The 17,796-nt window shown below is 45.8% G+C and overlaps 1 protein-coding gene and 1 long non-coding RNA gene across 2 annotated transcripts; both read left to right on the top strand.

Moving 5' to 3' along the window:
• The first annotated feature begins 14,954 nt into the window (after positions 1–14,954).
• On the top strand, positions 14,955–15,534 carry LOC141020615 (uncharacterized). Its single transcript, XM_073504395.1, has 2 exons — positions 14,955–15,475; positions 15,531–15,534. The coding sequence occupies exons 1-2, from the start codon at positions 15,072–15,074 to the stop codon at positions 15,532–15,534; spliced, it is 408 nt and encodes a 135-aa protein (XP_073360496.1). The 5' UTR covers positions 14,955–15,071.
• Positions 15,535–15,536: 2 nt separating this feature from the next.
• Positions 15,537–16,792, top strand: LOC109773506 (uncharacterized). The gene is made up of 2 exons (XR_012188519.1): positions 15,537–15,787; positions 16,436–16,792. It is a non-coding gene; the product is annotated as an uncharacterized lncRNA (long non-coding RNA).
• Positions 16,793–17,796: the final 1,004 nt, after the last annotated feature.

The following is a 17,796-nucleotide window of genomic DNA, read 5'->3' as shown; positions in this document are numbered from 1 at the left end:
CACTGAACCCATCCGTGCTGATGCCGACTCGAGGATGCCTCGGATCTGCCGCTTTGTCACCATGTAATTCATCAAACTTTTTCCACGCAACACCATCCGATGTGTGTACAATCATCAGATTCCCATTTGCATCTAGTTCGGTTCTTTTGCCCGTTTTGTGCCATGTCATCTGTCTGGCCGTCTCTTCGACCATGAAAAGACGTTGAAGTCTTGGTACGATTGGCATATACCGAAGAACACTAACGGGGATTTTGGTCTGTGTCTTCTCACCCATACCGTTGTCTACCACAACATACCTGGAAGACTTGCAAATGGGACAATAGTTCAAGTCCGCATAGTCAAGCCTAAACAAGACACATCCTTTCTCACAGGCATGTATCTTATCATAGGGCATCTTCAGTGCACGGAGGATTTTGTCCGACTGGTACAGGTTTGCAGGCATTACATGGCCTTTGGGTAGAAAGCGTCCAAATACTGTCATCATTGCATCGTAGCATTCTCTGCCCAAGTTGAACTGAGCCTTCAGAGCCATTACTTGTGAGATGGCATCCAAGTGACAAAGCTCAGTGTGCTCATGGAGCGGACGTTTTGAAGACTCCAACATTTCATTGAAGGCCTTTGCAGATTCCTCCATCTCCTCGTCCGAATCCCGAGCATCATCAAAGTCTTGCACCATGTTTTCCATCCCGGTACCATGCTCGTCGGTGCGACGACGATCCACCTCAGCTCGGTCACGTTGGGCAGACTCACCATGAAATGTCCACACCGTATAATCGGGCGTAAAACCACTCTTCTGCAGGTGTTTGCCCATTTCAGCCTCTGTCCTCTTTTCCCAATTGCCGCACCGTAAACAGGGGCACCAGGTTTTCCTCTGGCCATTTGCAAATGCGGCTCGCACAAACCCCTTGGTTTTTGTGAACCATTCAGTGCTCCATTTGTTCTGACCAGTGTGACCGGTGTACATCCACGCACGATCACTCATCTTGACTTTCAGAGCTACTAGACACACAACAAATATATATATATATAATTCACCATGTATGTATTCATCAGTTGATCTACTTTGTCAATTTTATTACGTCCATGCAACCTACACTCTAATAGGTAATGATAGGTCCTAATCCCACCCGAGTATGTTTAGATTGGGTTCATTTTCCCATGCTATGCCCCGGATCCTACGCAAAATTTCGGCAGCACCTCCCCGCTGTTCTCCTGATACACGTCTCTGCAATAAACAGAGAGGATGTGTACCCGGAGAATAACAGGGGAGGCACTGAAGAAATTTATGCGTCGGATCCGGAGCAAAGCATATGGGAAAACGAACCCAATCTAAACATACTCGGGCTGTCCATGGATAGCGTTGGACAATTCGAAAGAATCAAGGTTATAAATATGCAAATGCATGCATATTTATAACTATGACGCTTTCGAACGGGAGACACATATTGGTTACGCATACTGATGATTCAAGACACATATATATCTAGCTATCAAGTTTCATCGGAATAGATCAAATAATTAATGGGGGAGGAGGACATGTCATTTGTGCTCACCCACGAACGAAGGGGCAGAGCTCGTCAAACGCACGGCGAGGTCGTCGAACACCAAACCTCGCAGCGATGAAACAACGGCACATTTAAAACTACCCGATCAACACAATTATATATGATGTTTTTCATAACAAAATTGAAAGATATATGACCTAACTAATAATTCACAAATATATGACCCCGTCGGCTTCTGGAAGGCCAAAGAACACCTTTTCGGGAGGTGTCGGGGGTCGGGGTGTCGTGTCGGTCTCGGGGTGCCGTGTCGGGGTCGGGGTCTCGGGGTAGGGGTGTCGGGTCGGGGTGCCGGGTCGGGGTCGGGGTGCCGTGTCGGTGTCGGGGTCGGGGTGTCGGGTCAGGCTCGGGATCGGGGTGTCGGGGTCGGGGTCGGGGTCCGGGTCGGGGTCTCGGGGTCGGGGTGTCGGGGTGTCGGGGGTGTCGTGTCGGGGGTCGGGGTGCCGTGTCGGTGTCGGGGTGGCGTGTCGGTGTCGGGGTGCCGTGTCGGGGTCGGGGTGCTGTTTCGGGGTCGGGGTGTCGTGTCGGGGTCAGGGGGTCGGGGGGTCGGGGTGTCGTGTCGGGGTCAGGGGGTTAGGGGGTCGGGTGTCGGGGTGGAGTCGGGGTCGGGTGTCGGGGTGTGGTGTCGGGGTTGGGGGGTCAGGGGGTCTTCTCATTCTTCTACTACTTCTACTTCTTCTCATTCTTCTACTTCTTCTCATCCCCCGTCTTCTTCTTCTTCTTCTTCTTCTTCTTCTTCTTCTTTCTCCTCCTCCTCCTCCTCCTCTTCTTCTTCTTCTTCTTCTTCTTCTTCTTCTTCTTCTTCTTCTTCTTCTTCTTCTTCTTCTTCTTCTTCTTCTTCTTCTTTCTCCTCCTCCTCCTCCTCTTCTTCTTCTTCTTCTTCTTCTTCTTCTTCTTCTTCTTCTTCTTCTTCTTCTTCTTCTTCTTCTTCTTCTTCTTCTTCTTCTTCTTCTTCTTCTCCTCCTCCTCCTCCTCCTCCTCCTCTTCTTCTTCTTCTTCTTCTTCTTCTTCCCCCTTCTACTTAACCTAAACCTAAACTAAAAACCTAAACTAATTAAAACTAAACTATTTAAACTAATTAAACCTAAACTAATTAAACTAAATAACCTAAACTAATTAATTCTAAACTGAAAAAACTTAAACTAAAAAACCTTATCTAAACAGAAAAAAAACAAAAAAACAGAAAAAATGGGAGGGGCTCACTGTGGGGGGCGGCGACGGGTCGGGGAGGGGCCGGCGACGGGGGGCCGGGGCGGGGCGGTGGAGGAGGCGGGGCGGCGGGGGCCCGGCCGGCAGGGGGCCGGGGCGGCGGGGGGCCCGGCCGGCGCGGGGCGGTGGAGGAGGCGGGGCGGCGGGGGCCCGGGCGGCGGGGGGGCCGGGCGGTGGAGGAGGCGGCGGGGGGCGCGGGGCGGCGGGGGGCCGGGGCAGCGGGGGGCCGGGGCTGGAGGGCGACGGGGCGGTGGGGCGGCGGGGCGACGGGGCGGCGGGCGGCGGGCGGCGGCGGCGGCGGCGGGGTGGGAGGAGAAGGGCGCGCGAGGACGAAGTGAGTAACGGGCGGGGGGGGGGGTACCTGCCGTTAGTCAAGTGCCCTCTTTGCCGTCCGCCTTTTTGCCTCTTTGCCGTCTGCTAGCGGATGACAAAGAGGTGGGCCGTTAAGATTTTTTCAAACGAGCGGGGGGTGGGGGCCACCACACTCTTTGCCGTCTGCCAGCGGACGGCAAAGATTCTTTGCCGTCTGCTGGCAGACGGCAAATAGCTGGCGGATGGCAAAGAGCTTCTTTGCCGTCAGCCTTTTCTTTGCCGTCTGCTTATGTGTAGCTGATGGCAAAGAGCTTCTTTGCCGTCAGCTAGCAGACGACAAAGAGCTGGCAGATGGCAAATTAGCTGATTCCAGTAGTGCAAACTGCAGATGAACTCTGAAAAATTTACTAAGTGTTTGCTTATATAGAAAAGCCATTGGTCCCAGTTCGTGACACCAACCGGGACCAATGCCCCCTTTAGTCCCGGTTGGTGCCACCAACCGGGACCAAAGGCCTCTTTTCAGCAGCCCAAAGGGCGGGAAGCGGCGGCCTTTGGTCCCGGTTGGTGGCACCAACCGGGACTAAAGGGGGGGCATTGGTCCCGGTTGGTGCCACTAACCGGTACCCATGCCCCCCTTTAGTCCCAGTTGGTGCCACCAACCGGAACCAGAGGACATGTGCTGCCCGCGTCGCGGCCAAAGTTTAGTCCCACCTCGCTAGTTGAGAGAGCTCGAGAGTGGTTTATAAGCGCTGCTGCGCCCACCCTCTCGAGCTCCTCTCAACTGCAGGCTTTCGGGCCTAACCATACACTATGTGCCTGTGGGGCCTACTGGGCCACGTGCGGGCCTGAATTCTGGCCCATGGTTGGGTTTCTAGTCGTATTCAGGCCGTGGTGGCCCAGTAGATGGCACTTTTTTTTCTTTGTTGCTTTATTTATTTTATTTTGTTTCTACTTACAACAAAATACTTACTGTTGCTATTTTTATTTATTTTATTAAAGTTTATTTTTTAATTCTTTTTTGCTTTTAGGTCACAAAAATTATAAACTTTCTGTTAGTGCCATTAGTTTTCAAATTTGAATAGTTTAAATTTGAATTCTTTGAAATTTGTGTGAATCACTAGTTTGTGATTAACTTTACTATAAAAATAGATTTTGGAGTGATTCTTTTTTCTGCTATTTAATATTAGTGTGTTTTATGATTCTATTCAAAAACAGATTTTGTTATTTTAGTTTCTAACAAAAAATCTTTATGATAATGCTTTTTGCTATTAAAGTTTCTAATAAAAACATTCTTTATGAAAACTCCTTTTGCTATTGGAGTTTTATAAAAGCTTTTTAGTTGATTCTTTTGGCTATTGAAGAATATTATAGTTTTGTTTTAGTTGATCATAACAGCATATTTTAATTGATTATTTTTAGTTCATTCTTTTTGCTATTAGTTCATGAGCTATAAATGACCCTGTAATTGAAAAGCACTACAAATGAACTCTGAAAAGGTTGGAAGTTGGCATGGTGTCATCATTTCACCCACATAGCATGTGCTAAAAAGTTGAGAGGGTTACGGCAAAAACTGGATGCACTTCGTGTACAAAATGGACAATCTCTTTCGAAGTATGAGGGTTTCGAACGAAAACTCATCAGTTACAAAGGGATTTCATTTTTTTGAACTTATTTGAACTCCAGACTTTTTGTGTGTTCAAAATGCACCATTCAAAGCCACATCATCAATTTTCAACCCTTTCTGACTTCATTTGTTATTTTTCATGCATTTACTGATTTTCATGAGCTATATGACCGTGAAATTGAAAAGCACTACAAATGAACTCTGAAAAGGTTGAAAGTTGGCATGGTGTCATCATTTCACCCACATAGCATGTGCTAAAAAGTTGAGAGGGTTACGGCAAAAACTGGATGCACTTCGTGTACAAAATGGACAATCTCTTCCGAAGTATCAGGGTTTCGAACGAAAACTCATCAGTTACAAAGGGATTTCATTTTTTGAACTTATTTGAACTCCAGACTTTTTGTGTGTTCAAAATGCACCATTCAAAGCCGCATCATCAATTTTCAACCCTTTCCGACTTCATTTGTTATTTTTCATGCATTTACTGATTTTCATGAGCTATATGACCGTGAAATTGAAAAGCACTACAAATGAACTCTGAAAAGGTTGAAAGTTGGCATGGTGTCATCATTTCACCCACATAGCATGTGCTAAAAAGTTGAGAGGGTTACGGCAAAAACTGGATGCACTTCGTGTACAAAATGGACAATCTCTTTCGAAGTATCAGGATTTCGGACGAAAACTCATCTGTTACAACAGGCATTTCAAATGAACTACAAAAAGGTTGAAAGTTGGCATGGTATCATCATAATAGTTGTGGAGAGAAAGTCTTCACTTTTTCTTCGCTTGTGTCCTTTGCTTATTGCGCCGTAACCATGGATAATCTTCATCGTTTATCAGGATGCTTGGATCAGCCTTGACTTTGAAGGGAGGAATTTCATGAAACTTTTCATAATCTTCAGACATGTCTGTCTTGCCCTCCACTCCCACGATGTCCCTTTTTCCTGAAAGAACTATGTGGCGCTTTGGCTCATCGTATGATGTATTCGCTTCCTTATCTTTTCTTTTTCTCGGTCTGGTAGACATGTCCTTCACATAGATAACCTGTGCCACATCATTGGCTAGGACGAACCGTTCGTCAGTGTACCCAAGATTGTTCAGATCCACTGTTGTCATTCCGTACTGTGGGTCTACCTGTACCCTGCCTCCTGACAGATTGACCCATTTGCACTTAAACAAAGGGACCTTAAAATCATGTCCGTAGTCAAGTTCCCATATGTCCACTATGTAACCATAATATGTGTCCTTTCCCCTCTCGGTTGCTGCATCAAAGCGGACACCGCTGTTTTGGTTGGTGCTCTTTTGATCTTGGGCGATCGTGGAAAATGTATTCCCATTTATCTCGTATCCTTTGTAAGTCAATACAGTCAAAGATGGTCCCCTCGACAACGAGTACAGCTCATCACAAACAGTGTTGTCACCTCTGAGACGTGTTTCCAACCAACTGCTGAAAGTCCTGATGTGTTCACATGTTATCCAGTCGCCGCACTGCTCCGGGTGTTTGGAGCGCAGACTGTTCTTGTGTTCATCGACATACGGGGTCACCAAAGTAGAGTTCTGTAGAACTGTGTAGTGTGCTTGAGACCAAGAATATCCGTCCATGCATATTATTGAGTCCCCTCCAAGTGTGCCTTTTCCAGTCAGTCTCCCCTCATACCGCGATTTAGGGAGACCTATCTTCTTAAGGCCAGGAATGAAGTCAACACAAAACCCAATGACATCCTCTGTTTGATGGCCCATGGAGATGCTTCCTTTTGGCCTAGCGCGGTTACGGACATATTTCTTTAGGACTCCCATGAACCTCTCAAAGGGGAACATATTGTGTAGAAATACGGGCCCCAGAATGACAATCTCGTCGACTAGATGAACTAGGACGTGCGTCATGATATTGAAGAAGGATGGTGGGAACACCAGCTCGAAACTGACAAGACATTGCGCCACATCACTCCTTAGCCTTGGTATGATTTCTGGATCGATCACCTTCTAAGAGATTGCATTGAGGAATGCACATAGCTTCACAATGGCTAATCGGACGTTTTCCGGTAGAAGCCCCCTCAATGCAACCGGAAGCAGTTGCGTCATAATCACGTGGCAGTTATGAGACTTTAGGTTCTGGAACTTTTTCTCTGGCATATTTATTATTCCCTTTATATTCGGCGAGAAGCCAGTCGGGACCTTCATACTGAGCAGGCATTCAAAGAAGATTTCTTTCTCTTCTTTCGTAAGAGCGTAGCTGGCAGGACCTTCATACTGCTTCGGAGGCATGCCGTCTTTTCGTGCAAACGTTGCAGGTCCTCCCGTGCCTCAGGTGTATCTTTTGTCTTACCATACACGCCCAAGAAGCCTAGCAGGTTCACGCAAAGGTTCTTCGTCATGTGCATCGCGTTGATTGAAGAGCGGACCTCTAGCTCTTTCCAGTAGGGTAGGTCCCAAAATATAGATTTCTTCTTCCACATGGGTGCGTGTCCTTGAGCGTCATTTGAACAGCTAGTCCGCCGGGACCCTTTCCAAAGATTACGTGTAAATCATTGACCATAGCAAGTACGTGATCACTGGTATGCATGGCGTGCTTCTTCCGGTGATCTGCTTCGCCTTTGAAATGCTTGCCTTTCTTTCGATTGATGGTTGGTCGGAAGAAATCGACGATGGCCCAGGTACACATTCTTCCTGCATTTGTCCAGGTATATACTTTCAGTGTCATCTAAACAGTGCGTGCATGCGTGGTATCCCTTCTTTGTCTGTCCTGAAAGGTTACTGAGAGCAGGCCAATCGTTGATGGTTACAAACAGCAACGCGTGCAGGTTAAATTCCTCCTGTTTGTGCTCATCCCACGTACGTACACCGTTTCCATTCCACAGCTGTAAAAGTTCTTCAACTAATGGCCTTAGGTACACATCAATGTCGTTGCCGGGTTGCTTAGGGCCTTGGATGAGAACTGGCATCATAATGAACTTCCACTTCATGCACATCCAAGGAGGAAGATTATACATACATACAGTCACGGGCCAGGTGCTGTGATTGCTGCTCTGCTCCCCGAAAGGATTAATGCCATCCGCGCTTAAACCAAACCATACGTTCCTTGGGTCAGCTGCAAACTCAGCCTAGTACTTTCTCTCGATTTTTCTTCGCTGCGACCCGTCAGCGGGTGCTCTCAACTTCCCGTCTTTCTTACGGTCCTCACTGTGCCATCGCATCAACTTGGCATGCTCTTCATTTCTGAACAGACGTTTCAACCATGGTATTATAGGAGCATACCACATCACCTTCGCAGGAACCCTCTTCCTGGGGGGGGGGGGGGCTCGCCGTCAACATCACCAGGGTCATCTCGTCTGATCTTATACCGCAATGCACCGCATACCGGGCATGCGTTCAGATCCTTGTACGCACCGCGGTAGAGGATGCAGCCATTAGGGCATGCATGTATCTTCTGCACCTCCAATCCTAGAGGGCATACGACCTTCTTTGCTACGTATGTACTGTCGGGCATTTCGTTATCCTTTGGAAGCTTCTTCTTCAATATTTTCAATAGCTTCTCAAATCCCTTGTCAGGCACAGCATTCTCTGCCTTCCACTGTAGCAATTCCAGTACGGTACCGAGCTTTGTGTTGCCATCTTCGCAATTGGGGTACAACCCCTTTTTTGTGATCCTCTAACATGCGATCGAACTTCAGCTTCTCCTTTTGACTTTCGCATTGCGTCCTTGCATCGACAATGACCCGGCGGAGATCATCATCATCGGGCACTGGTTCCTCTTGATCTTCAGAGCTTCCCCCATTGCAGCATCATTGGGCACATCGTCTGGTTCCTCTTGATCTTCAGCAGCTTCCCCGGTTGCAGCATCACCGTATTCAGGGGGCACATAGTTGTCATCGTCCTCTTCTTCTTCGCCGCCTTCCATCATAACCCCTATTTCTCCGTGCCTCATCCAAACATTATAGTGTGGCATGAAACCCTGGTAAAGCAGGTGGGTGTGAAGGATTTTCCGGTCAGAGTAAGACTTCGTATTCCCACATGTAGGGCATGGACAACACATAAAACCATTCTGCTTGTTTGCCTCAGCCACTTCGAGAAAATCATGCACGCCCTTAATGTACTCGGAGGTGTGTCTGTCACCGTACATCCATTGCCGGTTCATCTGCGTGCATTCCGCTAAACCGTACAAATCTCAAGGAAAATGGAGCTTTGAGGTCGAGCTTCGAGAGGAGAAAGCTTAACTACTGTGGCTCGGGCATTTCATCGAACACCTCATGTGCATAGGAGGTGAGCTAGAGCACCACAAAGCCCTCCCCTCGCCGGCCAGAGAAAAACAGAGCACTGGAGTGCTCTGCTCGCGGGCGAGGGGTATATAGGCACCTCATTGGTCCCGGTTCGTGGCATGAACCGGGAGTAAAGGGGGCGCATTGGTCCCGGTTCGTGGCACCAACCGGGGCTAAAGGGGGGGCATTGGTCCCGGTTGGTGCCACGAACCGGTACGCATGCCCCCCTTTAGTCCCGGTTGGTGGCACCAAGCGGGACCAAAGGCCTTGTGCTGCCCCGCGTCAAAAGTTTAGTCCCACCTTGCCAGTTGAGAGAGCTCGAGAGTGGTTTATAAGCGCTGCTGCGCCCACCCTCTCGAGCTCCTCTCAACTGCAGGCTTTCGGGCCTAACCGTTCTCTTTGCCTGTGGGGCCTACTGGGCCTTCTGCGGGCCTGAATCCTGGCCCATGGATGGGTTTCAAGTCGTATTCAGGCCGTGGTGGCCCAGTAGGTGGCATAATTTTTTTCCCTGTTTTTTGTTTTCTCTTTTGCTTTATTTATTTTGTTTTGTTTCTACTTACAACAAAAAACTTATTTATTTTATTCCATTTTGTTTCTAATTACTTATGTATTTTACTTTATTTATTTTATTTATATTTACTTTACTGCTGCTATTTTTATTTATTTTATTAAGGTTTATTTATTTTATTTACTATAGTTTATTTTATTTTATTTTATTAAGGTTTATTTATTTTATTAAGGTTTATTTATTTTATTTACTATAAAAAAATGAACATAGATGCGCCTATAGAGAAAATTCAACCTAAATTCATAATAAATTTCTATGAAATTCAAAGAAATTTACTCTGAATTTAGGTCAAATTCCCTGTATAAGGGCATCTATTTTCACTTTGAGAGGAGCTCAACAAGGCAGAGAGGGACGGGCTTATAAACCGGTGTGAGCGCCCTTCGGTTGGCGAGGTGGGACTAAACTCTGACCGCAACTAGGACCAACCCTTTAGTCCCGGTTTGTGGTATGAACCGGGACTAAAGGGTGAGCCTCTGGTCCCGGTTCAAGCCACCAACCGGGACCAATGGTGGTGGGCCAGGAGCGAGGCCCATTGGTCCTGGTTTGTCCCACCAACCGGGACCAAAGGGGCCGGACGAACTGGGACCAATGCCCCCACGAGGCCCGGCAGGCCCCTGGCCGCACGAACCGGGACCAATGCTCACATTAGTCCCGGTTCGTGACTGAACCGGGACTAATGTGAATATTGCCCTGTGACCAAAGCCCAGTTTTCTACTAGTGATGGCCCAATCGGACCCGCGACACACCAGATTCACGTACCAAGGTACCCCTATGCAGCCATCGTAGATCCCTTGCCCGCTCGCACTGCCGGCCCAGACACATCTTTCACCGTTGCCTCGTCCCGATCGAGCTTCACACTATGGTTGAGGAACCACATCCCGCCCTGCAGTGCACCCAGCCGAGGAGGAAGAGTATCCACCTCACTGTTTATGTTGGCTGGGCTTTGCCCGGCGGCGCTGAGGGGAAGATGAGGTGTAGGGCATACTTATGTTAGCACGAATAGTTCATCGTGATTCATACTTCAATGCCATGTTGTCGAGTCAATATGATATAGAAATGACCACAAGGGTAATTATCTGCACAATTGTGTGAGACACAAGCTAGTTTTCATTATTATAAAAACATATAATGGGGGGGGGCATGTTCTTCTTAGCATCTATGATATTAAAGCCTTCCTTATATCGATTGATGCCCAATTGAAGCACGCTTTCGAAACCAAGGCTCCAAAGATGAGTAAGGGGTGTAAACTTAGTTTACATAAAACAATGTGTCTAATCTGAAATTTGATTATCTTGGTCGAAACAATGTGTAGTCAATTTGGAGATATATATCACTAATGTAATTATCTCCTTATGTATTTGCACATTATGTTTTAATTAAGATTATGCCCTAATTTTTGTTATATTATTTAACAATAACGACTAATAGCATGGTTGGAAACTAAACATTTTTCTGGCAAATTACAAATATAAATTATTTTAATCTGAGTTATGGTTGCAAAGTTATATGATCAGTTTAACATATTCTTTGTAAATTATAAAGACCAGGGACCTAAACGGGCTGAAAATAGAGTGAACGGGGCATACTGCAGCTGAACTCGGAATACTAACTAGTGCCCATGTGCGCGTGACAGTTGATACAGAAGTTGGGCTGAAGCCCAACAAATAGAGAGAAAGGAGAGGAACTTAATATTGGACCGTGGGTTATTTAAAAAAACACATTTTTTTAATAAAACATACAATGGCGGACGGGCAGAAACACTCCGTACTTTATTAGTAGGTATATATAGAGCCTACATGAATCCCTGATCATATGTGGAGGAGGCGGACTAGGGATGTGGTCAAAATCAATGTTGATGCTGCTTTCGAGTTGAAACACTCTCAGGTGCAACAGGCGCTATTGCCCATGATGGAAGAGGGAACTTCATTGCTGCTGCAACATGGTTCTTTCCTCAGGTGACCAGCGTTGACTCAGCGAATATGACAATGATCCGGAATGGATGCAGGGAGGATTGGATGTAACAAAGTGATCATTGAGTCACATTGTAGCTTTGTGGTGCAGCAGTGCAACAACCAGAAATGTATGTGGGCTCACATGTTGCAATGGTACTTGAGTGCAAACATTTAGGGTTGGAACTTGTGAGTATCTTATATACACAGTGTCGCCGTGAAGCAAATGAAGTGGCTCACAATGTAGCGAAGAACTCATTAAGTGAAAAATCTTCTATGTTTGGGAATCTATAATCCCTGATTTTATTTCTCACTATATTGTAAATGATATGTCTACTAGAAGGGTTGAGCGCGCTTTGCTGCGCCGTTGGTGTTGTTGAGTTTCTTCGAAAAGTAACCACTCCGTTTCAAAATATATTGTGTATTACTTTTTTCAAAAGTCAAACCTTTTATGTTCAATAAAATTTGTAGAGAAATAAAGAGAAATACATAATATTAAATTGATATTTTTAAATTCATCATGAAATCAATTTCCACACTTTTTTGTTTAATATTGTGGATGTTGATAAATTTGCTCTAAACTCGGTCAAAGTTGAAGAAATTGGACTTTCCACAAAACTAATACCCCTTATATTTTGGAACTGATGGAATATTTAGTTTGGCGGGTGGTGGAGATTACTTTTTAAAAAGTCAAACCTTTTAAGTTCAATAAAATTTGAAGATAAATATATAAAAATCCATAATATAAAGTCAGTATTTCAAATTCATCATGAAATGGATTCCGTACTTTTTTGTTTAATATTGTGGATGTTGATATTTTTGCTCTGGACTTGGTTAATGTTGAAGAAATTTGACTTTCTACAAAACTAACACTCCTTCCACTCCCTTATACAAGGCCACTTCATACTTTTATGCCTAAGTTTGACCATTAATTTTATCAACAAAAAGTGAGTTATATGCCGAAAAAATATTTCATTGGATGCACATTTCAAAGAACTTTTTGATGATATATTTTTTATCACATATAATCCATATTTTGTTGACCAAAATTATAAGTCAAAATTTGGCATGAAACATGAAGTGGCCTTGTATAAGGAATTGGAGGGAGTGCCCCTTATATTTTGGAACTGATGAAATATTTAGTTTTGTGGGTGATGGAGACTATAGAGTGTGTTTTATTTTTATTATAGTACGGTCATTTGTTGGGTCTTTAGTGGTGTGATTCTGAGTTATCCGCTAACCAACCTATATTTATGTGGGGAAATTTCGGTGTCGGTGGTCGCATGCATTACTGTATTGGTGCTAGAGTATCACATGGTGGCGCTTCTATTTTTCCAGGTGGTGGGAGGGTGCGCAGGATTGATATGTTTTTATCGGCCGGTTGCTGCTAATTGATTTGCAAAATCCTTTGCCCGGTCAAAATCATAAACCAAATCCAAAATTGAATACCTCAATTGAATGAAAGAGCTTTAAAATTAGGGAACGTAGTGAATTAAAAAAATGGATGTGAGAGTTTGAGAAAGTGTTGACCTGGTCAAAATCAGTTGACCCAATTCTAAATTGAATACCACAATTAATTTTGAGGCCTGAAAAATTAGAAAGCATAGTGTATAGTATAAAAAAATTGAATAAGAGAGCTTTGAGAAAATGTTGACGCGGTCAAAATCGGGTGACCCAATTTTAATTGGAGACCTCAATTGAATGCGTGCTTTTTAAAACTAGAGAGCTTAGAGCATCTCTAGCAGATCCCACAAAATCCCAACCCGCAAAAGTCTTTTGCAGTTCGCGGAAAAGTGCATATGCAGGCCGACATGTCAGACTCATACCCCGCAAAATGGACCCGTAAAAGAGGATATTCGGGGAATATGCTCTTTTACGGGTCGGCTACGCGGGGTCTGCTCGGGCACCGCCGCGTCGACCCGCAAACCGAAGACGCCCATTTCTCGGATTTGATATCGGTTCCGACAAATAAGTTCAAATTCAAACAACATAACACAGTTTATGCGCAGTTTAGTAGGACAAACGCAAAAGAGGGTCTTGCAAAAGTGACGACCACGTCCGGCATCATCTTGGTCTTGCAAAAGTTCACTATAGTAGGACAAACGCAAAAGAGGGTCTTGTAGTCGAATGCGGCGAACGGGGCTTGATCGATGTCAACGACGTTGGTGTCCAACAAGTTCACGAACTCGGCAGTTGCATTGTTCGAACCATCGCTATAGTGAACGATAACAAGTCACGAGCTATCACAAATGGCGAAAAGCAAAGAAAATTGACATGACCGAAGACGCATACCTTCCGGCCATTTCGTCAAACACCTTGCTTGCGATGGGAGCAGCACCGTTGAGCGGCATCGCCGGCGAACCTCTTTCCGGGGCGGAGGGAGTGGATGAAGGAGCCGACTTCTTTGTAGCCGGAATCTTCTTCCGCTTTACGCTGGAGACCTTGGCGACCTTCTCCGCCACCGGCCGGGATCGTGCAGCGGAGTTGCCGCCCGGAGCACGGGCCTTCATGGCGGAGGCAGCCGGATTCCAGCCCTGCACGACCACGTTGCCCTGCCGCTTGCGGGCAGGCGCAGTGGTGCCTTGGGCGACGGTGGGGCCAACATGGCCGGCGACGAGATCCCCGAGGGGATTGAGCATGCGCGACCTCGACGGTGACAGGGGACAGCAGGGAGTCATCCATGGCGGCGAAGGACGGCCGGGGAAGATGCACCGAAGCGTGAGGTGGCGGGGCAATGGTGGCAGAGGGTGGGGGAGCGGGAACGGCCGCGCGGAAATGTCCCTCCGCCAAATCTCGCTGCGGATAGGGGCTGAGCTCGGGTCGTCCTCCCACCCCGTGAATCAAGAGGTCGGGGGAGATCTTTTGCCGCGCCGCGCAAAATTTTTTACGGGTCGGCCGCGAATCCGGTGTCTGATCGGGCATGTTTTCCCGCCCCAACCCATATTTTGACGGTTATTTTGCAGGTCGGGGCGGGATGCGGGGTCTGCTAGAGATGCTCTTAGTGTTATAGAGGATTATCTGAGGAATAAATGTGTTGCTTTACAAAAAGGTATATAGATATGCTTCCGCCGTTCTTAAATATAAGTCTTTTTTAGAGATTTCAATAATGGACTATATAGGAAGCAAAATGAGTGAATCTACGCTCTAAAATATGTATATATACATCCGTATCTAATTTATCTTCTTATGTATTTACACACTATATTTTTCTAAAAGGTATATAGATATACTCCCTCCATTCTTAAATATAAATCTTTTTTAGAGACTTCAATAATGGACTACATACGAAGCAAAATGAATGAATCTATACTCTAAAATATGTCTATATACATCCGTATATAGTTTATATGGAAATCTTTAAAAGACTTATATTTACAAAACGGACGGAATATACCCCTAAAGTATTTGTACATTATGTTTTTGTTTTTATTGAGGGATGTTTATGCACATTATGTCGACCTAAGCTAAACCTAAAACCTAGAAAGATTGTCAGAATCTGGACGGTATAAAACATCGAGAAACCCGCCGCCCTGTCCTCGCCCAAATCCCACCGACCACCCAGAGCGCCGCCACTCCCACAGTACCGCTGAAATGCCGAAGTCGCGAAAGCGGAAGGCCACCGTGCCGGCGGCGCCGCCGCCGCCGCGCCGCCCACGGCCCCGAATGGAGTACCGCGCGCGGTCCGACGAGGCGTGGTACGGCGCGCGCGTGGTTGTGCAGGATGGCTGGCTCCGCGTCATGTTCGAGAATTCCACCGAGGATGCAGACGAGTGGTACAATCCAGGGGCTGACTTCGCATCCCTGGGCGACGTCGAGGCGCTCCGCGCCAGGTTCCGCCGGGAATGCCCGCCCCTCGACCACGCCCGCTGCGGGGATGTCCGCCCGGGCGACAAACTCTGCCTCGCCTGCGATATCCACGGCGACGTCGAGGAGCTCAAGTACTACGACGCCGTCCTCGAAACCGTAAGTCCTCCGTGTCTCGTCCTACTCAGCGCGTTCGTCAACACACGCATATGCTTCGGTAATAATAGGCGCCGACCAAATATGCAGGTAGAGAGGGCAGCGCACGGCGTGGAGCAGTGCGCGTGCCGTTTCACGGTCCGCTGGACGGAGGGGCCGCGCAGTGGTTGCTTGGACAAGGTCGGCATCGAGGTGGTCTGCTGCGTGCCGAAGTCACCGATCCAAGATCCGGTGCTGAGCGAGTTCCTGGACGACCTGACAAAGAGGTTCGCCGAGGACCAAGGGACGGCAACGGCAGCGTCTCAGCAGGCAGACCCGACCCCGATGAGCGAGGAGGAATTGTGCGGGTACAGTCTCGCATACTCCTCGAGTAATAATCTTTTCGTCTTGTAATGAAGGGATTTAATTTCTCCCCTGAAATCATCAGAGATTTGATACATGACACCCATGGGCTAAAAGAAAACAAAAGAACTCTGTAGGGATCTACAGTTAGTTTTAACAGACGCGATCGACACACTAGTGACACCACCATGTGTATGTCTTGGCTGAACCGTCGCTATGTTGTCCAATATAGAAATGCGGTTCCCAGTATTGAGATGCTTAGTACGAAGGCAACATAAAAAAAGGGTTCTATTGGGCACTGGCTTTATTAGAATATTAGTTCAAATTCATGTAGGACTTTTTTATGTTGTTTTATTGTATGCATCTTTCATAAAGTTGCTATATTGTAGAGCAAAGTTTTCTTAAGATGATGTAGCAAAATAATTATTGGGAAGAGATGTTTAATTTAATTAAGTCGTTTAGGCAAAAGTAATAGGTGAGAAAATGAATGAACTAATCGACACATTTAACAGTTTTAATAACTAAACAATCAAGCTTCAAAACTGTTATGATTAAACTATTGTTGAATTTCATGGTTAACATTGTACAAATTTGACTTTTACATTATGAATTTTTTAACAATCTAATTGAATTTCATGGTTACTATTTTACAGGGTACTTCTTTCATTGAAGAGGGCACCAAATAGTTCGACCGGAAAACCGTGAAGAGGAGGTATGTTACCGCATAGGTTGATATCTCTGTCTGCTCAATAAGAGAAAGTGTCCAAGGAAAACTCAGTTTCATTGAAACATGGAAACCGAAACTTGCGCCTTTGGATCACAAACCTTTGGTCGAGATTAGTCTACATATTTACCAGATTATGCAACCTGCTTCTCGGTGGGCATTGTGCACACAAATCCTTTTTATTTGTACCTATACTGAAATGAATCCATTAAAGTTAGCATTGCATGTTTGGAGTTTCGGACCTGTACTCCATGCCTTTGCTGTTTTCAAATTTAATTCCAGTAAATTTTATGTGTGTTGTTTTCAGATTTAATTCCAATTTAGTTAATGTGAAAATAAAATCTCCTATCGCATGTTGTTTTGGTCCAAACATATAAAACTGTTGATCATTAGCCCCTTAGGTTGATCATAATTTTTTTGGTTATCCTTTGTTATCAAAAGTCAGTAAGCCTATGCTCACTCGGATGTGCAACATGGTGCCACATGCAGGTTTTTCTTTGTGTTCAACCGGTCACAAAAAAAATATTTTCTCTCAAAGAACAAGGAGCATTGACGAGCGGTAGCCAGTGTTTGCAAACTAGCTGCTGTGTGCTCCAATACCCTCACCAGTTACTACCTACGAGAGAGCGGATGTTTGAAAAAGGATAACATATACGAAATCGAGCGGACCATGTGCCAGTGAGCAATAGCATGAGGGAATCAAACCCAAACTCATCACTGCCGACTTAGGGAGCTCACGCTAGCAGTTTGCTTTTTTCCCCAAACGAAACATGGGTATTGACTATTGGTAGTCCGTTTGTGAACTCATTAATGTGTCCACCCATGTCATCGCGGTTTATAAATAGATGTGGAGGCGAGAATTTAGAAAAAGGAATATTTTGATAAATGGCACACCTTTTTGACTTAGACAAAATGACAAACCATAGTGTCATTGCCATGTAAACACAACATCCGTAGGAGCGTATGGACAAAAACTAGTCGACCCACAACCCAGTTAGCGAGCCACAACAACCCTGAATTAAACCAAACCCCACCGAATTTAGGACCCTCGCGCCAGTGATATTCGCCCAAGAAAGGGTATTATTGAGTGCCAATAACCATGTACATTTGGATTTTTTTTCAAGAAGGAACACGGGCATTGACTACCAGTAGCCATAGTTTGTGAACTCGCTCTCGTGTGCACCCATGTCACCATTTCTTATAACCAACGAGGTAGAGCGGGCATTCAATAAGGAAAAAAATGACAGTATGATACACCTTTGTTAGGCTTCGACAAAATCAATATATGAC

The sequence above is a fragment of the Aegilops tauschii genome, chromosome 7 (genome assembly GCF_002575655.3).
Source record: "Aegilops tauschii subsp. strangulata cultivar AL8/78 chromosome 7, Aet v6.0, whole genome shotgun sequence".
NCBI lineage: Eukaryota > Viridiplantae > Streptophyta > Magnoliopsida > Poales > Poaceae > Aegilops > Aegilops tauschii.
The sequence above is the reverse complement of the archived record's forward strand: the minus strand, read 5'-3'. Positions and strand labels throughout refer to the sequence as shown.

Coding starts and splice junctions, on each gene's coding strand:
- LOC141020615 (XM_073504395.1), top strand. CDS start 15,072: ATGCCGAAGTCGCGAAAGCGGAAGGCCACCGTGCCGGCGGCGCCGCCG.